The 27,448-nt window shown below is 40.2% G+C and overlaps 1 protein-coding gene across 4 annotated transcripts in view; it reads right to left on the bottom strand.

Annotated features, from left to right (window-relative positions):
* Window positions 1–27,448, bottom strand: part of ATP10B (ATPase phospholipid transporting 10B (putative)) — a 360,994-nt gene that overhangs the window by 120,032 nt on the left and 213,514 nt on the right. For 3 of the 4 annotated variants that reach the window (XM_043913467.1, XM_043913469.1, XM_043913468.1), the window contains 2 exons: window positions 17,584–17,878; window positions 13,578–13,772 (listed from right to left, as the gene is read on the bottom strand). In XM_043913467.1, the coding sequence (XP_043769402.1) occupies window positions 13,578–13,772; window positions 17,584–17,858 (470 nt within the window). In that variant the 5' untranslated portion in view covers window positions 17,859–17,878. Of the gene's footprint in view, window positions 1–12,023; window positions 12,645–13,577; window positions 13,773–17,583; window positions 17,879–27,448 lie in introns of those variants that run through there. The other variant, XM_043913470.1, reaches the window with a different exon arrangement.

The following is a 27,448-nucleotide window of genomic DNA, read 5'->3' on the forward strand; positions in this document are numbered from 1 at the left end:
TTAAGAGAATGGAAAATGGAGATGAAACTGCAGATGAATTATGAAACATAAATATCTATATCTATATGGATAATTATGAGGAGTCATTTCTGTGAGTTAGGCTGGAGTGTTGTCTTGTCAATTCCCATGGTGATGATAGGTATTGCAAGATCAATGGAACCACACAAGAAGCTATACATCAGGCTGGTCTCTAACTTCATTCCATCATTCCTTGGATCCCAGGGAGGTCCTGTCCAGTACCGTTCTCCTGGTAACAATCACCTGTCTTTCCTTTAAACGTAATCTTCTCTTCCTTAAGATGACATGCAGTGCTGAAGAACACTCTTAGTCCCTGTTGTGGGCTTACCCTCCCCCAGAGATTGCCCACCTCCAGGTCATGCTGCTCAAACAGAGGCTTATACAACTGCAGGCATATATCCTGTCGTGTGTCCCGGAGCACAGAAGCTATGGAAGCAACACATTTGGGGGAGGGTGTTTAAAATTTTTTTTGGGGGGGGACATAATTTAGTAATTTAGCTGGTATAGAATTTGAATTACATTTATATTGATTGACCCAAACAAAGTAACGTTATAGAAATGGAGTTAGATTTTATAGGAATTTGGGGATGAGAAAAAGTGACTTTGGAGACATTTCCTTCTTGCACTGGGTTATTCTGTGCTGATTTTCTGATCCCCTGGGGGCCCACTCTGTCTCCTCAACTGTTAGAAACATAACTGTGGGAAAGGCAAGGGTGCACAGCCCTGGGATCCAGCCCCAGGAGGTGCTGAGTGGCTGAATCCCACTGAGGCAGAAAAGTGGTGTGCTTCTGCACTGAGGGACGCCCAGATGTGACCAGCAGCTGGCTGGGAGCCACCTGCGGGAGTCATTCCCTGGTTAATCCAGCCCATTTGGAACAGATGCCCCGGGTGGACACGTCCACATGCTCCTGATCATTTCCCACATGCTCAGTGAGTCCACACCTGGGAACTGATTGCTATTTTAGTTTCGTGGCATGTTCACTGCTGTTTAAAAATAAGACAAATCAACATGGCTGGGGACAAAGACTCCATCTGGCAGATTCTGCCTCGGGGAGAAATTAAGTGGTGCAGTGCTAAATGGCTTTCTGAGAGGAGCTAGGGCTTATTAAGAGGTAAATAAACAGCATGAGAGGTTTGTAAACAACTAGATCCTGTGGGGAAGCAGGTGAAAGGTGGGGAATGGAGGAGGAAAGGGTGTTTAAGGTCCCATTTCTCAAGTACTATGTGGGTTTGGGGTTCCCCAGGTGGCACTAGCAGTAAAGAACCCACCTGCCAATGCAGGAGACATAAGAGACGTGGGTTCAATCCCTGGGTCAGGAAGATCCCTTGTAGGAGGGCATGACAATCCACTCTAGTATTCATGCTTAGAGAATCCCATGGACAGAAGAGCCTGGTGGGGTTGCAAAGAGTTGGACATGACCAAAGCAACTTAGCATGCACACACATGAAGGTTTTATGTTTTAAGGAACTAGAGTAGAGGGGATTTATCAGGAAGCTTAGTTGTCTGTAGGACTTCCCAACCGGTATAGGATGAGCTGACCTGGACTGTCCTTCAAGAAGCTGGCATGTCAGGCCCCAAAGGGTCCGTGTCATTACCCCAGGGTGAAAGGGGAAGCCAGTGAGAATGAGTGCAGTATAGTGACTAAGAGTGGGCATGAATCTCAACTTTACCACTACTACCTGAGTGACCTTGGGGAAGTAACTTAATCTTTCAGAGACTATCTTCAGTTGAAGGTAATACACGTATTTGCCTCAGAGGGTTTTTAAAGGATTAGTGACATGATCCATGTAAGGGACTGAGAGCTCATTTTGCACTTAGTAGTTAAGTGAAATCATTCAGTCGTGTCCGACTCTTTGCGACCCCATGGACTGTAGCCTACCAGGCTCCTCTGTCCATGGGGTTCTCCAGGCAAGAATACTGAAGTGGGTTGCCATTTCCTTGCATTTAGTAAGGACTCACTAAATACAAGCTGCTTTTATGATGCTGATGACAATGATTGTTAATGTTATGGGGAGGGCTAACCACCACTGTTGCCCCAGCATTTTCTTCTTCACGCTACTGGGATGCACACTTTATGTCTGTAATTACATTTCATGAATTGGGTTCAGACACATAATGTGCAAACACATTTAAAGAAACTTTAAAAATCCAAACATTTCCAAGCCCAAAAAGAAGGGCCAAATTCAGCCTGTGGAAGACTCAGGACTCTGGATGCTGGTTACTGGGCAAATTCTCAGAAATATATATCCTTAAAATCAGGGCTTCCCACCAAGTTTTTGAGGATGTTGAAAAACTATGAATAGTTCTAAAGTTTATATAAAGAGCCAAAAAAGGCCAACTAGCTTTAAGACTTACTATAAAGCTACAGTAATCAAGACAGTGCATCATTGGCCAAAGAACAGACTAATGGATCAATGGAACAGAATAGATAGCCCAGAAATAGATTCACATAATTATAGTCAACTGACCTTTGACAAAGGAGCAAAGGTGATACAACTGAGCAAAGATACTCTTTTCAACAAATGGTGCTGGAACAGGTGGACATTCAAATGACAAAAAAGAAAAAAATAGAATCCAGACACAGATCTTATACTCTTCACAAAAATCAGCTCAAAATGGATCACAGGCCTAAATATAAAGTGCAGAACAATAAAACTCCAAGAAGAAAACATAGCAGAAAACTTAGATGACCTTTGGTATGACCTTGGTATGACGATGATGTTTCAGGTAAATGCCATAGGCACTATTCATGAAAGAAGTAATTGATAAGTGGGATTTCATTAAAATAAAAAATTTCTGTTATATGAAAGAGGATGGTAAGAGAACGAGAACACAAGCCACTATCTGGGACAAAATATGTGTTTTGCAAAAGACACATCTGATAAAGGATTGTTATCTGAAACATACAAGACCTCTTGTGTTAGTCACTCAGTTGTGTCCAACTCTTTGCGACCCCCATGGACTGTAGCCCACCAGGCTCCTCTGTCCATGGGATTCTCCAGGCAAGAATATGGAGTGGGTAAGCATTCCCTTCTCCAGGGATCAAACCCGGGTCTCCTGCATTGCAGGCAGATTCTTTACCATCTGAGCCACCAGGGAAGCTCTTAAACCTCAACAATAGGAACAAACAACCCAATTAAAAAATGGACAAGAGACCTAAACAGACACCTCAACAAAGAAGATATAGAGACATCAAGTAAGTATGCAAAAGCTCCACATCGTATGTCATCAGAGAAATGCAAATTAAAATGAGATACTGTGAATCCTTATTTGAAAATCCAAATCCTGAACACTAACAACACAGCATTTTCTTCTTCAATGCTACTGGGATGCCCACTTTATGTCTGTGATTATATTTCATGAATTGGGTTCAGACACATAATATGCAAACACATTTAAAGAAACTTTAAAAATCCAAACATTTTCCCCAAGCCCAAAAAGAAGGGTTTTTTTGTTTTTGTTTTTTTTAAACAGGTGAGGAGGCTGGGCAACAGGCACTCTCATATATTGTTTGTAGGAATGGAACAACCATTCTGAATGGTACAATGGAACAGCCACTCTGAAAGACAATTTGTTGGTTTCCTAAAAAACTAAGGCCTACAGCACTTAACCTATATTACCATTTAGCTGCCTACTTTTATTGTATTATTACTGCTATCTCTGTTTCACAGATGAGGAAACTTAGGCCCAGAAAGGTTATCCAACTTGTGTAAGGTCACACAGGTACATCTACCAGGACACAGGAATGACGGCTCCACGTGGTCTTTTGGTTCTGTTGGAAAGTGAATACAAAGCAGATGAAGCCTCAGCATCTGGTGGCATAAACTAAACCAAGAACAGGGGTTGAGAACAGGAGCCTCAGCTTTTGGAATTGTGAGCTCCATCATGGCGAGACAGAGGCTATAAATCATCACCTGCTCAGATACAAATCATGCCTGTTGACAGGAGTCCAGAGGTTTGGGGACACCAGGATTCTTGTTTTATGATTCTTCTACCCACTGAGTTTGGGGGAGAACCTAATGCATTCAAACCTGTCATGATAAGCTGAATTGGCCCAAATAGTTTATGGCCTACTGTGAGTGCAGGGTGAGGCTGTGGGAGTGGGGTGGGCACTTGCAAAACCAATGCTTCAGAGAGGGCGTCTATTTGGCTAGTGCCAAATGCAGAGCAAAGAGCCGCAGGGTGGATGCAGCGGTCTGATGGTCTGTCAACTCCAGCCAGTGGCACGTTTAATAGTCATGCCTCAAATGACACTATATTTCTCTGTTAAGTGCATTTTTCAGATTCTTCCCCCAGACCTATTTTGCTTTGTTATTAGAGCTTGGATTCAAGCTTTATGATGAAGAGTTTGTCTTCTTCCATGCAGTTCAAATCCCCAGCCAATGGTCTATCTTTCTTATACACCTGGGCTTCTCTGGTGGCTCAGCTGGTAAAGAATCTGCCTGAAATGTGACAGACCTGGGTTTGATCCCTGGGTTGGGAAGATCCCCTGGAGAAGGGAACAGCTACCTACTCTAGTATTTTGGCCTGGATAATTCTATGCAGTCCATGGGGTAGCAATGAGTAGGACACGACTAACTGACTGTCACTTCACTTGGATAAAGCTTACGGTGACTCCTGGCTATCAAGGTTAAAGGACTATCCTTAGTAATATCTTAGCCAACATTTGCTGATGGCTACTGAATGCCAGCCACTATACTAAGCATTTTACATGCATTACTTCATATAACACTTGCAGCAAACCCAGGAAAGTAGCTTTAGGGTGAAGAATTTATGAGTGTATTTTGATGTTTGGATGACCCTGATAAAGCCTCGATTCTACCCTGTCCATCATCCCATCGCTTTTGGGTTTACCAGAGGGATGGTATATGGAGGAAAATAATAATAGCACGGGGATCAAACAGCTCTTAATATTAAGAGCCACACAAATATGATATTCTAATGTAGAATACCATGTGTTAGAAGTTGGGTTGGGATAATTGGCCTGGGCTCTAGGACAGATGAAGCCCCCCAAATCCCTTGTATAATCTAAATCTCAGTCTGCATGTACTCAGGAGTGCTATGGAAAGGGTTTGGGGGAGAGAGGTCCAGATTCTAGAAGGGTTTCCCAAATTCAGATTTTAAGTCCTGCCACATAAAAGAGAAATGAGAGAAGAGAACACAGGTTCTGCTTTTAAAACATGGTTAACCTGCCCAATGGAAAATGTGAGTCAGTGAATGCCTGTGACCTATGCCAATAAAACAGACAATTCCTCAGTTGTATGGGTGGAGAATACAGCAAGGAAAATGAAGGTTCAGATTGGACCTGGCTTTGAAAAAAGTAGAGTTGAAATGACTGGAAATTTAAAAAAAAATGTAGTGATAATTATAGTGCAGACATTGAGTTAAGTTTATAATGATTATTTCATTCAATCCACATGACCCTGGGAGACAGGTGCTAATACTAGTCCCATCTTACAGAAGATGAAATGGAGGCTTCAGGGATCAAGTAACTACAAATGCCCACACATTTAGGAAGTGGCAGTTCCGAAACAAGCCCACGTGTGACACTAAGTCCTTGACTCCAAGCGTCCAGTAAGATGTCATATTTTAAACATCCTTGTTGAGGCTACTTTATGCACTCTCCTCTGGCACTGCACTGTCTAGCTGTTCCTATAGCTCTGTTGCTTTCAAGATTTTCACAAAATTTACTGTAGAGGGACTATGGTCACTGGAGATGAGGCAAATGGGGCCACATGGAGTTAATAGTGACAGACCCAGGATCAGGATCTCTGGTCTCCTCACTCTCTGGGTTTCCAGGGGGGCTCCAGCATGGAAGGAAACTGACATGCAAATAAAACCAGGTTTCAGGCCAGGCTTCTGCCTTCTCCAGCAGAGCTCACTGTGACTGGTCCCTCATGACCATGCTGTCAGAAGACTGGCCACGATCCTGTAGCATTGGGAATTCTTTTTGTGTCATAGCAACCAACTGATAGAAAAGAGCATCTCCAAGTTTTGGTAAAAAGTCAGAATTTAAAAGTTTCCAGGGAATTCTTTGTCAGTCCAGTGGTTAGGACTCAGAGCTTTCACTGCTCTGGGCGCAGGTTTGATCTCTGGTCAGGTTTGATCTCTGGTCAGGGAATTAAGGTCCCGAAAGCCACACAGTGTGGTCAGTTCAGCTCAGTCGCTCAGTCGTGTCCGACTCTGCAACCCCATGAACTGCAGCATGCCAGGTTTCCCTGTCCATCACCAACTCGTGGAGCTTGCTCGAATGTGGCCAATAAAATGAAATAAAACTTTCTAATTGGAACCATTTCTCACCTAAGCTCCTGACATCTCTTGATCCTGGTCTTTTGGTACCAGAATAAGTCACATGTACAACCTTTGGGTGATATGTCAGGCTGTGAGCTGACGTGTTTTCTCTGCCTGTTTGAAAGTTGCTCATCCTTCAGTGACCTCCTGAAATGTCACCTCTTCAGGGAAGGCTTTGCTCGGCTGGCTCTGATGTTTTTGGCAGGCAGATGTGTCACTGCGGCCCATGCATGACTGTGACCCTCTATCCAAGGCAGGGGACACTGTAGTTGTTGACCAGTTCCTCATGATCTGTGGACCGAGAGCCCTTCGAGGGCTCAAAGGGTCTTCCGTGTTCACGCACATGCACTTGGTCCCTACTTCAGACCTGCTGAAGAGATGAATAAGTGTGTGCCTGGCTGCTGAAACACTGAAAGGCTTTTACTGCATTACAATATGGTGACAAAAACCTTCACGGATTTTTTTGCTTCCCACTTCTGCTTCCTTATTGCCTGTTTTCTGAATACCAATAAAAATGTATTAAGCTTGATGGAAAATTACAAATCTCTTGCTGGGTATGGTTTCTAGATTCATTAAATTGAGCCCTGGGAGAAACTAAGCTAATACAATTCTGAAGCTAATCTCTCCTTGAAGTCATTCCATAAATCTGATTAATGGGTCACCTTAAGACCACAAGCACAGTGGCTATATTAAAAGAAAATGCTCTAACAGGATTGTAATTCTGTTAACAAGGATTCTTCTGTTTGCAAAAAGATTTTCTCACAGTATAAATAAGTCTAGGCTGGATGATGCACGGGATTAGGAGGAGCAAAATTCGAAAGGTCCTAGTATTCAACTACACAAAAATGAAGACATTTGACATCAGTTTCTCAAATGTGTGAATCGGAGACAAAATGGATAGAACTAGCACTTGAGATATAAGCTTTTATAGTGCTTCTTAGGAAAAAAAATGTCCTCTCAGATCTTGTATTCTTTGCCTGAAATTCTGTCATATACCATTGAATGGTAGAAGTGAATGCTCCTCACCATCAGTTATTTATCTAACATTTTCTGGCTTGCTATTCTGGGGCCTTTCATAGAATTAATCCACTTCAGGGTTGGAAGAACTTTAGGGATTTACATTACAGAATGTTCCAAAGTCTTTCTGTTCCTGTTAATATGTGGAAAATAATTCACAAGGACTTGAAGCTCAGAAATATTTTAAGGTGATGGTACTGAGGACATGGAGGCTGCCTCTCCAATATTTGCTCCTCCTCCTCTTGGAAATAACTCATGTTTTCATGCGGATTTTTCCTTCCCTGGGATGCTTTCAGGGAGGTGAACCTTCTTCCTGGGCTCTGTGACTCAGGTATAACCTAATTAGAATAATCGCAGCTCCTGCTCACAAGGATTGGTTGAGGGATGGGCATGGGACCCACTGGGGTTACTAAGAGGTGAAGAAGATCTGGGGAGTAAACTTCCTGAACCTTCTGAGAATGCCTCCAAAAGTCCTTTTGTTTCTCCCTTTGTGGGTTATTTTATGTAGACGTGAGGGCTGGAGCTGCTGCAGTCATCTCATTACCATGAGGGAAATCTGCTTGAGGGTGAAGATGACATAGAGGGGGACCAAATGAAAAGGACAGCTAAGTGCTCTAGCTATACACCACTGATTGACTGACTGAACTATGCCTGATCACCTGCCCACCTCAGGACATTTGTAGTGACTTAGGAAACAAAATCTCTTCATTGTTTAAAACTGTTTGAGTTGAGGTTTCCACTTCTTGTGTCAGTGAGTATCTCAACTGACACAACAGTTCAATAAAGTTGGATAGTTCCTTACTGAAGGTTCTCCCAGAATCTTTATTATTAATGTTCATTTGTTTGACTTGAGAGATTTATAAAGTAATTACTATTTTCCAGATTTAATTGGCTGTGGGTTCTGTTCTTTCAAAGTTCATCCCATAGGACAAGATCTAGTCTGACTCCCAGGTTTTACGAAAGTAGAAGCTGAGACCCAGAGATTTCAAGGACTTTTCTAAGCTACCACTAGTAGTTACAGTAGATACAGATCTGGGCCTAGAGTATAGGCCTTCTGACGCCAAGGCCTGTGTTCTTGCTTCAAGTTCATATCACCTCTCTACAGAGATGTTCCCTCACTGAAGATAAATATCAAAAGGGGAATCTAATTATTCTTTTGCAGTGATTCCTATGATATTATAAAGCAAAAGTTACAAAATAGGGGGCTCAAAGGCAAAGTAAGGATTTTAGGTCAAATAAAATAGGTCTGAAGTGTTTGGAAAAAAAATGTATCAGTTGTCAACACTTAAAAGTCAGGTCACTTCAGGACTTGCCTAGAGGCACAGTGGATAAGAATCTACCTGCCAGTGAAGGGGACACAGGTTCAGTCCCTGGTCAGGGAAGAGTCCACATGCCAAGAAGCAACTAAGTCTGCCTGCCACAGCTACTGAAGCTTGTGTGTTCTAGGGCTCACGAGCCACAAACACTGGAGCCCACATGCTCTAGGGCCCAGAGCCACTGCTACTGGGCCTGTGGGCTGCAACCACCGAGGCCTGTGCCCCTAGAACCTGTGCTTTGCAACAAGAGAAGCCACCACAATGAGAAGCCCGCACATCAAAATGAAGGGTAGCCCCTGCTTGGCACAACTAGAGAAAGCCTAGGCAAAGCAACAAAGACTTAGCACAAAGAAACAAAGCCACAGGACAGCCCCCATTCCAAAAAAAAAAAATCAGGTTATTTCAAATAAAACTATTAACTTCTAGCTCCCCTAATAAAATTCAGACAATCTGGCAACATTAGGCCTGTCTTCCCACGTGGTAACCAGCTGGAGCTCAGTGGCCAGTTCTGTCTCCTGAGATGAATGCATGCCCGTGTCTTTCAGCTTGCCACAGTTCCCAGCACTGCCTGCTGCATCCTAGCATTGATGTCAAACATCAATTGCCATCAATCAGTATGTCAATAATATTGCTTTCCTTTTTATATCCAGTCTATTCCATTCAATCACTTGCCTGGTTCTTACAGTCAATTACTTTATAATACTGGAAAAATTAAAATTTCCCAAATTGAGATACTATAAAGTCTTTCCAAGATTTTACAAGTTTGGAACAACACCAAGTTAATCAAGGATGAATAGGTTTGTTGTAATCTTTTCTTAGTCTTTCATGAACCATGGGTCTAGGAGGGCAAGTGTACATTTCTCTGTTCATGAATTTTTTTTTTTTTTTTCCAGAGACCATCTCTTGTCACTATCATTTCACTGAACACACTTTGGGAAATACTACCACAAAACCACCTTATGTAAACAATAAGAGCCTACTGTATAACAGAGGTAACTATACTCAACATCTTGTAATAATCTATAAATGGAAAAGAATCTGAAAAAGAATATATAGATATGTATAATTGAATCACTTTGCTGTATACTTAAAACTAACACATTGTAAATTAACTATAGTTCAGTTGAAAAAAATAAGAATTTGTATTTATATTATCAATAACCAAAAAGTCTTCTCTGGTACATATAGCATGATATAAGCATTCCCAAAGTAATTTTTAAGTCCTGACAACTATGATAATCAAGTATTGAAGTAAATTGAACTTAGATTCTGGTTTTCAAATACTCTCTGGGTTAAACTATGATTCACCAAAATAATGAAGAATGATCAAACACATTATTATTATTAAACATTGATGTGTAACAATTTTGAGAAGATATCTCTGAAATCATAGTATTAAGAAAAAAATAAATAAAATGATATTATATGTTTAAAAAAAAAAAAAGAAAAACCTTTATGTTCCTCTCTACCAGTGGCCTGGGAATAAATGTCTTTTTCTCTGGATTGTTATGACAACAGCCTGGCCTGTATCAGGCCAGCACCCAGCACAGGTCAGTCTGACTGACACTGAAATTACCCCACAACAGGCCCATTTTTATGGGGTGCTCAGAACAGAGCAGGGGGAGCAGGACCAAGCTGACTGAGGTCCACATGTGTCCCTGCTTCACAGGAACCAGCGTCAGAGGGCATCTTTTATGGGAAAAACAACAAAGGAAACAAAGGAGAAAGACAGGAAAAAAAAAAAAGGCACAAAACCAAAGGTAATGGGGTGGGGGGTGGGGGGAGTGGTGGATTGGTGACAAGGCAGAAACAATGTTATCTTTAAAAAAACAGTCTCTTTGGGAAAAGTGACAGACTCCAACATCGATTTTTTCTCTCCTAATAATTTCCTTATTCAAAGTTGAGGAATGACTCAATCTCAACTCTAGGTATTCAGTGTGCTAATCACTTTCAACAGTTGGATCTAGCCGGGGTGGGTGGGGGAACATCAAGGCTTCAGGTTAGTATTTTTAGGTATGCAACTGTGGCCCTGCGGGAGGGTGTGGAGGTTCTCCTTGGGGTGCCCGAGACACAGCTGAATCCCTTGCATTGCATGGTCTCCTGAGAAGCTTGCCCAGGCTCCAACTTTCTGAGTGGAGTCTGGCTCTTAAACCCTCTCATCAGCCAGCTCTAAGTCGCTAAGTTACATGTTTCTCCCCAGGGAAGAGGGCTTCTTAGAAAGCAGCAGCCCCTGGACAGTGGTGAGGCATACCCTGGAGCAAGCTCCTTTCACCCCAAGACGGACCAGAGCTATAGCACCAGCTTCGGCTAAACCAGGATCCACGGTATCAGAGGGAACAAGTCAGAGCGATGGTGCTTCTCCAGAGAGATGGACTCTTTTCTTACTTGGCAGGAAGTCAAGCCCTCACCTGCTGCAATTGACTGACTCATCTAAGGCGTCTCATTGCCAGACCAGAAAGCACTCTTTGTCACTGAAATCTCACTGCAAGCCCAGACTCCATTCCCTTGCTTCTTTCTGGGCTACAGGAATTGTCATAAAGTTGAGACACGCGATAACTCGACTGTCTTCCCTTACTGATTGGGAGCATGTCCTTTTCCCAACAACCCAGACTGGTTATTGACTCAATGGAGTATTTCTAAAACAACAGCATATATAAAATTACGTTATATAGCATGGCAAGACAAGCGGTGAGCCATTTTTATTTGGGTTGGGACACTGGAGAGAGAGCTTAAGGGCAGTCTTGATGAAGCTAATATGAGTTTTACATTCTAAAAGTAAAGCCACGACAGCTTGTATACTGACTATCATACAACAGGAGCAGTGCTAAGTACTTTCCAAGGATTATTACACTCAACTCTCACGACCACCTCAGGAAGGGTTCCAATTTTACAGATGACAAAATGAGTCTCAGAAAGGTTAGGTCACTTGCCTAAGGTCACACAGAGTTAATGCCTGATGGAGACAGAGTTCAATGTGGGCAGTGTGTCTGGGGCTGATTCTCTAATACAGTGCCTACTACTCCCCTGAAAAACAGTGATGCCACTTTTCTCTGAGGGTCTCTAAACATGCTCCAACATGCTCATGGCCACACTCAACCAAAATGAATGTGAATTTAAGCAAAATTCTTAAACATCTAACACGTTTGACACAGCAAAGGAAATATCACATAAATAAAGATCTCCAAATTTTAATAAATGATGGACTCAAATCTCAATTTCTTTTGTTTTCTGCTTTTTCCCATTGTGGAGAATCAAACAGCCTCACTACGATAAAATAATGCTATCTCCCACCCCATCCTTTCATGAACAACTGCTGCGGTGGCAGCAGCCACAGAAAGATCAGAGCTGGGGTCAAGACTTCCCCGGGTGTTTGACTTTACCTGCTATAGACGAGGCACTCTCGGCTATTGATCACTTTATCAGATTTGTACCTCCGGAGGTCTTCCCAAGCATCCTTGATGGCAGTGACTGCCAGGATGATACAGATTGGTATCACGCTCACCTCTGGCTGGAATGCATTGAGCACAGGGATAAAATTCAGAACCACGATGCCCACAAAATAGAAGTTGGCAAACCGGTGCAGCTGCTCGAAGATGTTCTTGGGTATAAAGGACAACACAGTGTACTTGCTGGTCTTGATTTGATTCCCACGATAATGTCTGTTGGGGTTCTCTTTGTGGGCCCATCCTTCAAAGGGCAGGTTGGAAACCACCACTCGTTTCTTGTCTTCTTTCCTTTTCCGCCTTTTCTTGCCTTCCTTTCTCATCTCTGCTCAATCCTGTCTTTAATTCTCATAGCAGGACACTTGAGTTCCCCATAAAAGAGGTTCTTTTCTGATCATTTCCATTGTTCAGCTGCCAGCAAGTGATGACATCTTTGACTTGCCTTCTTGGCTGAAAATTTCTCTCTGCTTTCAAAAGGAAAACTAAAAATAAAAAGCCGGTATATAAACACTAAGGGAGAAGGATGACAAGGAAACAGCTTGCAGAGAACAGGTGTGTATCCACTGGGTCACTTCCTTCTACTTGTTGAGACTCCACCTGTTGGAATGCAGACGTCATTCACAGGTAGCTTCCTTTTCCACCCCTGGCAACCCAGAACAGGTGTGCCAACTCTGGGTCCTAAAACCTACCTGGTTAAGTTCTAAAGGCAAGGATTTACAGCCAAGAGCCACAGATGCTCTAAAAATGGTATACATTTTCTGGTTTGGGAGACATTGCCCATGAGTCTTCAAAGAGCTGTTCCTGTAGTTGGTCTCCTGAGATGATTCAGTCAGTTTCAGAGTTTAATTCTTAAAGAAAAAAAAAAAACTATCTATCATTCTGTCTACTATTTGGCTGTGCCAGGTCTTAGTTGGGGAACTTGAGATCTTCATATAACACGTGGGACTTTCATACGTGGCATGCAAGATCTTCAGTTGCAGAATGTGGGATTTACTTCCCTGATGAGGGATTGAACCTGGGTCCTTTGCATTGAGAGCATGGTGTCTTAGCCTCTGGCTCACAGTGGAAATCCCTAGAGTTTAAGTCCTGAGCTTTCTATCCTCCTCTTAATATAATGTAACATCCTAGGTTTAATAATATGGTGTTTACATGAGTTAAATTAAGGTTTCTAAATCTCAGCACTAGTGACATTTTCGGCAGGATCATAATCTTTGTTGTGGGATGTTTTCCTGTATATTGTAAAATGTTTAGCATCATCCTCGGTTTTACCCACGAGATGCCAGTAGGACCTTCCTTCCCAATAGGGCAACCAAAAATGTCTCCAAAACAGTTCAGAAGTTCTTTGCATGGGAAAATTGCCCTGGGTGAGTATCACTGAATTAAGTGAATTGAAAAAAATGAATGTGAGAAGAGAGGCCAACTTTTTGCAGATGCTGATAAGTTTACACAATCTATTTGCCACAGAGAAAACAGAGGAATACTTGCCCTTACCTTTCATATATCTGGATGTTGGAGCAGTTTATTTGTCTATCAAAGCGGTATCTCCTGAAGTCCTCCACGCCATCCTTGACCATGATGATGAACAGGACAATGGCCAATGGTAACATGGTGATTTCCCTGTGGAAGACTTCCAAGGTGGGCATCCAGTTCAGAATCACCAGGAATAGGAAATAGAGGTTAGCCCATCTGGAGGGGGCAAGAAAGGTGTGAGTGAAAACTATGGAGAAGAAAAATATAGTCGACACACTATTTCTTCCCTCCTACTAGCTCTTACTAACTAATATGATGTTCTCTTTCAGTGTCACCTCCAACTTCACGATAAGGGCTTTGAAGTCAAATCCATCTAAAATGAAGATAGTACTACCTACTTTAAAGGTTTCCTATACATATTACATGGGATGATATTTATTATGTATGAAATACAGGGTTCCAGAGCATAGTAGTTGCTTGATAAATGGTGGGTGCTAATAATTACAAAATTTAGGATAATGTCTGGATGCATACTTTGCTTTATAATTAAAATGTAATTTTGCCTATATTATCTCAAAACAATGACTTGCAAGTTTTAAGCTTTCCGAGGTACATCTTGCTCCCTCTTGCCACAGTGCCTTCAAACATAAAGGTCTGTCTGAAAGAACATTCTTCTGGCTCCCTTTTCTGACTTCTCTCTACCTCTTTCCACCTAGTTAATGCATTCTTTTCTTTCAGGTTAGACTTCCACTGTCCCTTCCTCCTGGAAGTCTTCCTTGACTTTCCTAACTAGGCCTGATTTCTCTTGTATTCATTCTAACAGCAACACATACCTCTCCTTGGAAGTACCTATCTGAATTACAGCTTACACCAATTTATATAACTTCTGGGCTTCCCAGGTGGTGCTAGTGGTAAAGAACCTGACTGCCAAAACAGGAGACATAGGTTCAATCCCTGGGTTGGGAAGATCCACCAGGGTAGGAAATGGCAACCCTCTCCAGTACTCTTGCCTGGAGAATCCCATGGACAGAGGAGCCTGGCGGGCTACAGTCCACAGGGTCACAAAGAGATAAGACTGAAGTGACTTTTTTTTTTTTTTTTTCTGAATAAGTAGTAACAACTTTATTTTAACTCAATGTGCTGAAATGCAAAAAATATTTTCAGCAACAAGATACAAAAAGTATGTATCTCATCATTGACATCAGCTGATTAAAAATGAGGCTGAAAAGTTCAATGTGTCTTTATACATTTGAATCTTGAAAATCAATTCCCCCCAGAACTAATTTTTAAATAATTTCAGCAGACTTTTATTTTCAAAAATGGGACTCAAGTTATATCTTCATTCTAAAAAACTGAAGGCAAAAATTAACTGGGTTACAGTATACAATGATAAACTCTTAACAACAGAAAAAGATTTAAATATAAGAGTTCTTTTTCAAACGTAAAGTCCACATACTGCAAACAGAAGACACGGTGTGGTGATTTCATTCTGAGTGAAGAGGAAATCTCGCATGGTAGGCACTCAATATTTGTTCAACTGGACCTAAAATTTACATCATTCCATTTTAACACTTAAACAAAGTAGAGCTCATAATCTGTATAAAAGAGGTTTGCAAAATACTCTTATGTGTGCTGAAAGTGCTGTCTTTATAATCTGAAAACACTAAAACCCACCCACCCACCTTGTTTTGCAAGAATACACTGAATATTTTCATTTTACCCATTAAAGAGCATGAACATCCAACTCAAAATTATTCACCTCTTCAAGTAGACTTGGCTTTGAGAAAAGCTTGCTGAGTTGGACTTAAAACAACTTACTGAAGTCCCTAGTGTTCTATTTTAGTTAACACCAGGAAGCATACAAAGATTCTGTTTAGATTTTGAATTTATGCACAAAACTTAAATGGGTAAATAAATTAGTTAATTACACATCTGGCAATTTAAGCTCTAACTTAAATCTAGTTTAAAAATAAAACAATAATGTTCATGACAAATTTTTAAGAGATTTCATTAATATTTTAAAACTCAATTTCAAAACTGATGTCCTAAAAAGGCACTGTTTTCACATTTCATCATGCAGTAAATTGGTCACATTTTTGAGAATTATAATTTCCTCAATTGTCCCCCCAAATAAAGCACATTTAAATGGAATACATTTCAACTAACCTAAACTTTCAACATTTAACTGAGTCCTATTTTCAGAAATTCACTTTTGAACGTACCACACACAAATCCAAGCAAATATACATATACACACATACACACGCACACACACTTGCCTAATGACCACATAATACATGCAAGGATCTCCAATTACTATTTCAAGACAATGACACATGAGTATTCAAGGAGGTAACAATGGCAGGCCATATGTGATGGCACCTTCATATTTGTGCTCCAAATATCGATACACACTAAAATTAAAAAATGAAAAAGGCACAAATATAGTGTTTCTGTATCTCAATCTAAAGAACAGTTCTCCAATGGTTACTTTTATAATATGTAATGTTTAAGACCAGTAACAACTTTTCTAAGAAAGAGCTGTTTAGGTGACAAAAGGGAAACAGGAGCAGGCTTTAGTTCAAAAGGCAACACTGCTTTGGATGAAATCTGTGTCTACTGAAAATCATGTGTATAGTTCAAAAAAAAAGCTATTAGAACACTCACTTCAGAATACATTAACAGTTTTACATTGCCTCGAGAACCTACAATACCAAAAATATACATAATAAATAAAAAAAATAAATCAACTACCATGTGATTCTGTTAACATAATGGTAGGCATTATATTATCTGAAAAGTGGACATTTCTACAAACGTGGATATCCTTACAGCACAGTGTTTGACATTTTTGGTACAAAATGTGTTACCAAACTTAAAAAAAAAAAAATCTTTATAATAAAACCCTTCAGATTTGCAATAAACACTAAAGTAAGGGTAAGCTGAAATGTACACTATAGATGTTACCACTGAAGTCACTATGGTTAGAAATGTAGATTCAAGCAGTGAATTAATTCATAATGCATCTGTGTGCATTTGATATAAATGGATACACCAGTATTTTTTTTTAGTATATGACAGCAAAATTCTAGGGCCTAAGAGGGGAATTTTTTTCTTCTAAGACCCTGGCAAAATCTCAAATCCTTAAAGTGTGTATGTACGTGTGTGTTTTTTAAGCTGCACACTGTAAATTTAAAGGCTCAATCTTACAGTTTAGTTAAGAAGTGAATTTCTGCTCCCTATAATACTCTTCCATAGGACAGAGTCCATTCATACGTAAGAATCCTTCTTCTATCCCACGGTAGTTTTTCAATATTAAATTTAAGTTAATACAACAAAGACCCAAACTACAAAAGAAGAAATGAAGATATCTGAAAATACCATCTTTTCAAACTTCAGTCTGATGTGGATAACAAATGATTATTTGACAGTGTTTGTTCAATGTAAATATGAATCATTCTTGGTATATTAGGATTCAGTAAATACCTAATAGATAACAAAAATAATATCTATTTTAAAACTTTAGCTTCATTTTTTTTTTCCTTTTGCCCTAACTTCAAAAACTAAATAAACAAATTATGGAAATTTTAATCTGGAGAATAGTTACATAGGTAAATATATAGATATAAGCATTCTTTTTTCCAGTGACACACTTTTTCCCCTTGTGGCCAAACACAAATCCTGCCTAAGAAGCATACTACCACTGTTAGAGGAAATCCGATGTGAAGTGACTTAGAATGCATATAATTCCTAAAATTAACATCTGGTCTCCTTCATTAGCCAACATAGTCAGAACAATGCACCTTTTTTTTCCCTCCCTTGTATATCTCTAATACACAACACAAGACCCAACACGGAGTAGAATCTGATAAATATTGAATGAGCAAATGAATGAATGACATAGCTTCCCAAGGTACATGCATTTGGATACTAAAGGAAGGGTAGCCCAGAAAGCAGCATTTCTGAGTTCATCCGAGTGGCAAATGCGTGGTTGAAGTACACAGTGTTCAGCCAGGCGGTCGTGTACCTGTGAAACTGCTCCAGGAGATTCTGGGGCAGGAAGGTGAAGAGGGTGTACTTGGTCGTGCAGATTCTGTTGCTGGAGTATCGCCTGGAGACCTTCGCCCAGTCCCGGTGGAACGCGTTATTGTTGGGGAACACGACCCGCTGCTGCGCAAGGTTGCAGCTCGGCGTCTCCTTCTCTGGGAGCAGCAGCGGCGTGGCTTCGGACGGAGACTGGGGGAAGCAGTCTCTGACTCGCCGCTGCCACCGGTGCCAAGAGGAGTCCACTGAGAGGGCCATGTCTGGTAGCAAGCTCCGGTCTGGAAAAGGACACAGGAGGTTACCGTGGTCAGGAGAAATATGTATTGTATCAACTTAAGACACGGCTATGGTTAAGAGAAACAGGTGGGATATTGGCCCATCCACGTGTCCATCCAAAACCAGCCAAGGTAGGCTGTGGAACATGAGGTGAGAAAAATAGGTTTAATTCCTACAATCCTTATATGATAGAGTGAGAGACATTAAGCGAACAATCACAGAAATAGTGACTTCCCTGGTGGTCCAGTGGTTAAGAAGCCACCTGTCAATGCAGGGGACACAGGTTCGATCCCTTGTCCAGGAAGATTCCACATGCTGGGGAACAACTAAGCCTGTGTCCCACAACTACTCAGCCTGCACTCTGCAACAAGGAAAGCCACTGCAGTGATGAGCCTGCACACCGCAACTAGAGAATAGCCCCGGCTTGCTACAACTAGAGAAAGCCTGCGAGCAGTAACAAAGACCCATCACAGCCAAATTAAAAAAATAATTAAAAAATCACATAAATAAAAGTACTGTGAAAGCATTTAAGCTGGTGGGTGGTATGGGGAGGCTGTGGATGACCTCACTGGGACAAAAGTATAGCCAGGAGGACTGTGACCCCAGGGACCAGAATTCTAGCTCTGATTCATCCCTGACTCCAAACTGTCCCTTCACCTCTCTCGTGTTCAGTTTCCTCACCAGAATATGAGGAGATCTAGTCTTACTCAACTTTTTTCACAAGCTTTTTGTGAGGAACAAATTGTTGACAGTAAGTATATGAAGTAAGTGGTGATGTGTCTTAAGGGGAAAGATATTTATTCTTTAGGTTTTCTCTCTCTGTTTTTGATACTGATGATATTTCAGAGAAGCTCATCAGTGGTCAGAACCTCACATGAGAGTAACTGGTGAAACAAAGGAGAAAGTTTATTTCTAGGAAATTTGGGCCTGAGGTGAGTGGACTTCACTAAATGTGGTTCTATGAACATGTGGGCTTTTTCTGATTTGGTTGTCAGGGGCAGGGGTTTCTTTCTCTCCTTTCCATTTGGTGGTTTCTAAAATTGAGTGCTTAGTCTGAGATGGAGGAAGCAGGCTGCTTTTTCTAGGGTATTCCAGGTTCTGAGCTCTTCTAACAACTTATTGACTAGAGACATATTAATACATCCTTTTTACCCAAACATTATTGACCAGAGACTTTTCAATATTCACTTACATAACAAATCACTGGCCATAGGTGTTAATTTCTGCAAAAATCCCCTAGTCAATATGTTAATAGAACCTGTAATCAAGCTTCCAAGGTTCCTTTTGGCCATATTTTGCTTAGAGATCCAGAAGAATCTATTCAAATACATAATTTAAAAGGCTAGAAGTTGTACAGAGTTTTCTTCTCACCTAGTAGGCTTGCAGGATGATTTTCTTTTGAATAAATGGATGAGTGAATGTCAGGTATTATTAATCTCACGGTGACCAACCCCATCTGTCATTGAAAATGGGATTCACTAAAGGAGAAAAAGTTCCATTTCTCGTTTAAATGGTAATATTTTATCTTCCTGATGCTCCTATGATCTGACCCTTATCCTAATTCTCCTCATGACTTTAATCAATCCAAATGATTTCCAATTCATAGGCCCCAAGGCTGCAAGAAGCTCTTCAGAGACTTAAGTGAGCCCTTGTATCAAGCATGAAAAAGTAAATGCAATTACTGATGCCCATCATGATGTGACCAAAAGCAATATTTTGACAGCTGGTAAGCTTGAAATAATAATATATATCTTTTTCCTCATTATTAAAATAAATGTCCCTTTCATGGATTCTTTTAAAAAAATATTATTAGTATAAAAGAAAAGGAAATGAAAAGATCATTCTTGAATAGAATGGAAAATGAAAATGAGAAATCTTGCCTTGGCTAATGCCATACATATGAGACATCTCTCAGTTTTATGTGATAAGATCTTCATAAAGGAAGATTGGATTGACATGGGAGATGCAGGTATTTTAGGTAAGGTAATTTAGAAAGTCCATTTATCATATCACATTCCTTTTTTTATTAACAATGTTAACTAAGCTTCCATAAAAATAAAGCAGATACAAAATGGATGTCAAATTAGTAGATGAAAGCTTGATGAGGAGCTGAATATCTGCATAGCTTCAAAGTCTCTTTCCTTCAAATTATTAATTACAATGGTTTTAAAAGAGAGAATAACTTTGTAGTGGAGAAATGTGGCAGACACCACCTTCTCCAAGAGATCAAAGCAAACATCACCTATTTGGGGATAATTTTATATCTTAAGCCCCTTGACAACATACTGAGGAGGACATCGCTTCTGTGGAAGTAACAGGGAAGCTATGAAGAATCTCAAACTGGGGGCTAGTCTACAAAATAACTGACTTAGGTTTTTCAAATGTCAAAGGTCAAAGAAAAAGCAGAGGAACTGTTTCTGATTAAAGAAGGTTAAAATGTAACATGTGATCCTGGATTGGCTCCTGGACAGGGGAAGATCAAAGAGGTATAAAAGACATTACTGGACAATGGGGAAAATTTAAACATAAAGTGTGGATTAGAAATAGGATTTTAGTAATGTTAAATCTCCTGATGATGATAAATATATGGCGCTTATATAAGAAATTGTTCTTGTTTGTAGGAAATCCATCTTAAAGTAGTTATGGGTAAAGGGGCAAGACATTTCAATGATTCAGAAAACAATACGCTTAACTACTATATTTGAAATGGATAACCAACAAGGACCTACTGTACATCAGGAAACTCTTCTCAATGTTATGTGGCAGCCTGGATGGGAGTGGGGTTTGGGGGAGAATGGATACATGCCTATGTATAGCTGAGACCCTTTGCTGTTCACTTGAAACTATCACAACACTGTTAATCAGCGATACCCTAATACAAAATAAAAAGTTTAAAGTTTGGGGGAAAAAAACAACAACAAACATCCTGTGGGGAAGAGTCCTCAGGCTGTCTTCTCTGACTACCAACTGCAATGACCCCAGAGGTCAGCTTCTAAGCTCCCCATGCTGCTGGCACAGGCGAGAGTCACAGGGAGGAAATGCAAACAGGCGTGGAGGTGCTGGATGGCTGGAGGGATCAGAGTCTTGTCTCCACCAGCGCAGGTCCATCAGGCGAAGTGGGTGGGAGGTGGAGCACATGGTTAATCGGCTACACTCTGATACAAAACAAAGATTTTTTTTTTTTAAAAAGAAAGAAAATATGTTTGTATGTGTGTGTATACATATATGTGTATGTGTATATAGACACTATTAGCTAGGTAGAAGGTTGTAAGAGGGTGTTCCAGGTAGAAGAACTGCTTCTAGAAACAAAATTCACGGGACTCTCCCAGAGAGGCCATGAGGCAGGAGACAAAGTAGCAAAAGGTGAGGGTGTAGAGATGACAAGGGCCAGGTAGCCTATGAAGGCTATTTATGATGCTGAGAGGAAGAAGCCCTGGAGACTGTCGGGCAGGGACCCAAGGACCAGAGCTGTAGGCCCCAGGCTGTGCTCTGGCGGAAGCCCAAAGGAATGGGCTGGAGGGGCCAAGATGGACAAACTCCTTGACCCATGGCTTCCCCTTTGCTTCAGATAAGTTACTTCTTTCCAAAAGTAGAACAGGAACCAAAGGGGGATTGTGTAATCCTTTTATCTGAGGTGTGGTTTTAACTGCTTTCAGAAAGGGAGGGGCATATCTGAAGCAACTCTCCAAGGTCCTTCCAGTTGTAAAGTCTCCCTCTCATTCTAATTTTTCACCATGGCACCTCCCACTAACAATAAACTTGGGGATTATTTGATTTTGCTAATTAACACTCAGATCACCTCTGGCTTGTAGCAGTAATCCTCTCGGGTATTAATATCACTTTTCCACTGGGCAGGATTTCCTCTAAATGGGGGTGTGTGGAGGGACGATTCTTCTACCTTGGACCATGGGTCTAAGATACTGGGTTAATTGCAGTTTAACAAATTTTGTTCTTATTCCCAAATTTACTCCATCCTGCCTGGCTCACATTTTCGATTAACTCTAGTTCTTTTCTTTTACATTTTAATGAACTCAACTAAACCCCATCTTTAGCAAATTCCATTATTATTATTAGGGGTCAATTAAACAGAAGCCTGGCAGGCTACAATTCATGGGGTTGCAAAGAGCCGGACACAACTGAGCAATTAACACTTTTACTTTTCAAACAGCTATTCATTGAAACAAACAAACAAAAAAAAAAACACTTATTGAACTTTTTGTTTTGTACCAGGTGAGTAAAACCTAGACATCTATCCCTTTCCTCTTGGAACTTGCATTCTAGTGAGGCTGAGAGATTTTATTTTACTATTATTTTTAAAATTTATTTATTTTTAATAATCCATTAATTAGTTTTATTTCATGGTTTCTGCTTTTTGCATTCTCTTTAAGAAATTGTTCTTATCTCTAATATCATGAACATATTCTTAATTGATTTAGGGGAATTCCTAAACTTTAGCTGAGAGATTTTAAGCACACACTGATAGAAATAGGTACATATTCACCAATCAGGATAAGTGCCACAAAAGACGAGGGTACTGTGTGACTGCAAGACAGAGAGATGCGACCTTGTCCCTGAGCAGGTAGGGTTCATTGAGCTGAGATTAGGGGATTAGAGGTAACTGGATGAAATACTGAGTGTGTGTTATATGTGTGTAAATACATGTGTATGTGTCTGGAAGTAAGTGAGCAACTTAGCAAGAAGTCACACATGCAAGCTTCCTGTGCCTAGAGAAAGCATGTTGAATTTAAAAATGGAAAGAAGATTCAAGTGGGACTATAAACAGGAAAAAGTGGTTACTAGAGAATTATTTTCCCTTCACGTACAGTTCTCTACAAAGCGTATCAGTTGGTCAGGGCCAGGGGAGGGGGGAATCCTATAAAACTAAATTTAATCTACACTTAGATTCTTGATAAATAGTACACTATCCTGACATTAGAATTAATTAGAGTGTAAGAAAGTTTGGTGGGTTTTTAAAGCACTCCCCTCTGAGGACAAATAGTATAAACTCACAAAAAAAATTTCCCATCAGACACTGAGTTAAACAATAACCACCATAGAAGAAATAGTCTAGGGTTAATGTGTCTTTAAATCACTTAATTACATCAGTTTTCCCCAAATTGCAAGCATTCTTGAGTCACCGTTCTGATTCTTGCTGTACCCTAATATTATTTGTTTTATTAAATGCAGTATATTTTAAGTCAACTCACTTTTAAAAAGCTTAATCACCTTTGGCTTTGTGCTAAAACACTGATACTAGAAATTGGGCTTGACACACATTATTTTTTTAATAGATACTAATAAGACCTACTTTTATCAAAATGAAAACTTTTGGCCTGCTACTACTACATTTGCTCCAGATCGTCTATACCTCTGTTTGCTGTCTGGGAATCAGGTTCAGAAATATCACCAGTCACTCAGTATCAGTCATTTTCACTATCCGAAGCTTACCAACTACTGCAGGAAAGGCTGATAATAGGTTTTGTAAGTTATTTGTTTCCCCATAGAAGTTTCAAAGCAACAAAGGCAACAACAAAAGGTTTTTCATCAGCCCTGAATTAAAGAAAAAATCCACTGACCACATTCCTATCCATTCCCCAAACGTTTTACTACATCAAGGAAAGATTTTCAATAAACAATCTTATCAATTTCTTATTCATTTTGCCTTTTCCATTTATTTTGATTGAATTTGCTTGAGGAAATCCTTCACCCTATGTAGTTGTCTACCTACCTTACTCATATCCATTTTACAGATGAAGAAACAAAAATAAAGGGAATAGAATACTTTCTCCATAGAAACTGGCATTTCTTTCTACTCCCTTTCAGGAAAACCTGTAGTTACTAGAATCCAAGATGTAACCCCTTCATCCCCTCACACACACACTTTAGTATTTTGAACCCAGGATATGTCATATTTTAAGTTTTTTTTTAATGATGTAGACCATTTTAAAGTCTTTATTGAATTTGTCACAACACAATTACTTCTGTTTTATGTTTTGGTTTTTGGCTACAAGGCATGGAGGATTTTAGTTTCCCAATCAGGGGTTGAACCTGCACCTCCTGTATTAGAAGAGGAAATCTTAACCACTGGGTCACAAAGACTTCTTTATGTCACATTATTGATATGGTTATATACAGTTATGTTTCTTTTTTTTTTTTTACCCTCACAACATTATTCAATTGATAGCATTTTTGATTCAAGAAAATATGTTTAGTTGCAGGCCAGAAAACAGAAATCATGGTTTGAAAGCCATTCACTAAGGTTTCTAGCTTTGGGATCCGCCCAGGAAAGTTCAGTAAAGCTTCCCATGAAAGGAATGGTCAAAGGGGAGAATGGTTAAAAGGAAGACCTTATCCTGCAGAAGAGTTCAGCTAGGCTAGAAGCCTCGAGGGCAGCTCAACTTCAGAGCCTTCACTGGCCATGAACTCAGCTACAGGAGTCTACATACAGCTGCTGCCTGCTTGCAGTTCCCACAAGCACCAGACAAGCTCTGTCCTCCCCAAAGGGAAGGGCAAGAGCTCTGATTGTGCCTCATTCACAGACTACAAAACGTGTCCTATAATTAGGATGCCAGATGCTGCCTTCCTCCAGAGAGGAAGCAATACTGAATAAGAACTGAGTCTGCAGGACCTTGCATAGAGCGGGGTGGGGATGGCTGCCTTTAGAGGCTGGTGAAAGTGGGGACTAGCATGAAAGGAGTTAGGGAGTGAGAAAGAAACAGCAATCACCTTAAATATTAATAAAATTAACCAAAGGATGCAGTTCTGTAGAACAGGGTTCCCCAATCCCCAGGATCTAAAGCCTGATGATCTGTGATGGAAGCTGATGTAATAATAATGGAAATAAAGTGCACAATAAATGTAATGCCCTTGAATCATCTCAAAACCATCCTCCATCTCCCTGGTCCACGGAAAAACTGCCTTCCATGAAACCAGTCCTTGGTGCTGAAAAGGTTGGAGACTACTGCTGTTGAAGATAATGAAAATACTTGACAAATGAAATCCTTATAGAATGGACCTGTGCAGGAAAGGAATAATCAAAGACAGGTTTTTATAAGACTTAGGTATCATAACATGGCCCGCTCAGAATTCATCATAAGCCTAGTTGATGCTTTTGCCCTGATTGATTTTCTGTTAGCTGCTAAGTCCATGAAAGCCTTACTCCAACAGACTTTCAAGGACAACTATTTTTTTAAACAGATGAGATTATTTTTGTAGTCTGCCATGTTAAACGTCATTATCTTCCAAGTTCATTAGTGTTTAGGGCATCACCAGTTATATAACAAGCTGATTTCCCATTCAGTGTATTTGGAGCTCAAACCTCATTCATGGGCACTGGATAGGGGTAATCCCATTGCCTACTTGCCATCTCCATTGCTTTGCTGGGTGTCACAACTTTAACATATCTAGAAGTCTTGGATTCTCCCCAAAATTCATTTTGGTTGCAACAGTCCTTATTTTCATGAATAGCATCTTCAATTACCCAAAGGATCATTGCTGCTCGGTCATGTCTAACTCTTTGCTACTCTATGGATTGCAGCACACCAGGCATCCCTGTCCTTCACCATCTGCTGGAGTTTGCTCAAACTCATGTCCTTTGAGTTGGTTATGCCATCCAACCATCCTCTGTCATCCCCTTCTCCTGTCTTCAATCTTTCCCAGCATCAGGGTCTTTTCCAATGAGTCAGCTCTTTGCATCTGGTGGCCAAAGTACTGGAGCTTCAGCTTCAGCATCAGTCCTTCCAATGAATATTCAGGACTGATTCCCTTTAAGATTGACTGGTTGGATCTCCTTGCAGTCCAAGGGACTCTCAAGAGTCTTCACCAACACCACATTTCAAAAGCATCAATTCTTTGGCACTCAGCCTTCTTTATGGTCCAACTCTCACATCTGTACATGACTATTGGAAAAAACCATAGCTTTGACTAGAGGAATCTTTGTCAGTAAAGTAATGTCTTGCTTTTTAACTTGCTGTCTAGGTTGGTCATAGATTTTCTTCCAAGGAGCAAGCATCTTTTAATTTCATGGTTGCAGTCACCATCTGCAGTGATTTTGGAGCCCAAGACAATAGTCTGTCACTATATCCATTGTTTCCCTATCTATTTTCCATGAAGTGATGGACCTGATACCATGATCTTAGTTTTTTTGACTGTTGAGTTTTAAGCCAGCTTTTTACTTTCCTCTTTCACTTTCATTAAGAGGCTCTTTAGTTCCTCTTCACTTTCTGCCATGAGGGTGATGTCAGCTACATATCTGAGATATCATTATTGATATTTCCCCCAGCAATCTTGATTCCAGGTTATACTTCATCCAGTCCAGCATTTCATATGATGTACTCTATTTATAAGATAAATAAGCAGGGTGACAATATATAGCCTTGATGTAATCCTTTCCCAATTTGAAACCAATCTGTTGTTCCATGTCCGGTTCTAACTGTTGCTTCTTGACCTGCATACAGATTTCTCAGGAGGCAAGTCAAGTGGTCTGGTATTCTCATCTCTTTAAGAATTTTTCACAGTTTGTTGTGATCCACATAGTCAAAGGCTTTGGTGTAGTCAATGAAGCAGAAGTAGATGTTTTTCTAGAGTTCCCTTGCTTTTTCTATGATCCAATGAATGTTGGAAATTTGATCTCTGGTTCCTCTGCCTTTTCTAAATCCACCTTGAACATCTGAAAATTCTTGGTTCATGTACTATTGAAGCCTAGCTTCATAATTTTGAATTATGAAGTTCAATTTTGAATTTCATACTTTTGAAATTCTCAAAATTTTGAGAATTTTGAGCATTACTTTGCTAGCATGTGAAATGAGTGCAACTGTGCAGTAGTTTGAACATTACTTGGCACTGACGTTCTTTGGGATTGGAATGAAAACTGATCTTTGTCCTGTGGCCACTGCTGAGTTTTCCACATTTGCTGGCATACTGAGTGCAGCATTTTAACATCATCATCTTTTAGGATTTGAAATAGTTCAGATGGAATTTCATCATTTCCACTAGCTTTGTTTGTAGTGATGCTTCCTAAGGCCCACTTGAGTTCGCATTCCAGGATGTCTGGTTCTAGGTAAGTGATCACACCATCGTGATTATCTGGGTCATGAAGAACTTTTTTGTATAATTCTGTGTATTCTTGCCACCTCTTCTTAATACCTTCTGCTTCTGTTAGATCCATACCATTTCTGTTCTTCATTGTTTTCATCTTTGCATGAAATCTTCCCTTGGCATCTCTAATTTTCTTGAAGAGATTTCTAGTCTTTTCCATTCTATTGTTTTCCTCTATTTCTTTGCATTGATCAAAGAAGGCTTTCTTATCTTTCCTTGCTTTTCTTTGGAACTCTGCATTCAGATGGGTATATTTTTCCCTTTCTCCTTTGCCTTTAGCATCTCTTCTTTTCTCAGCTATGTGTAAGACCTCCTCAGACAACAATTGTGCCTTTCTTTTTCTTAGGGATGGTTTTGATCACCACCTCTTGTACAATGTTACAAACCTCTGTCCATAGTTTTTCAGGCATTCTATCAGTTCTAATGCTTTGAATCCACTTGTCATTTCTACCGTATAATTGTATGAGATTTGATTT

Source organism: Cervus elaphus, chromosome 9, assembly GCF_910594005.1.
Source record: "Cervus elaphus chromosome 9, mCerEla1.1, whole genome shotgun sequence".
NCBI classification, from domain to species: domain Eukaryota; kingdom Metazoa; phylum Chordata; class Mammalia; order Artiodactyla; family Cervidae; genus Cervus; species Cervus elaphus.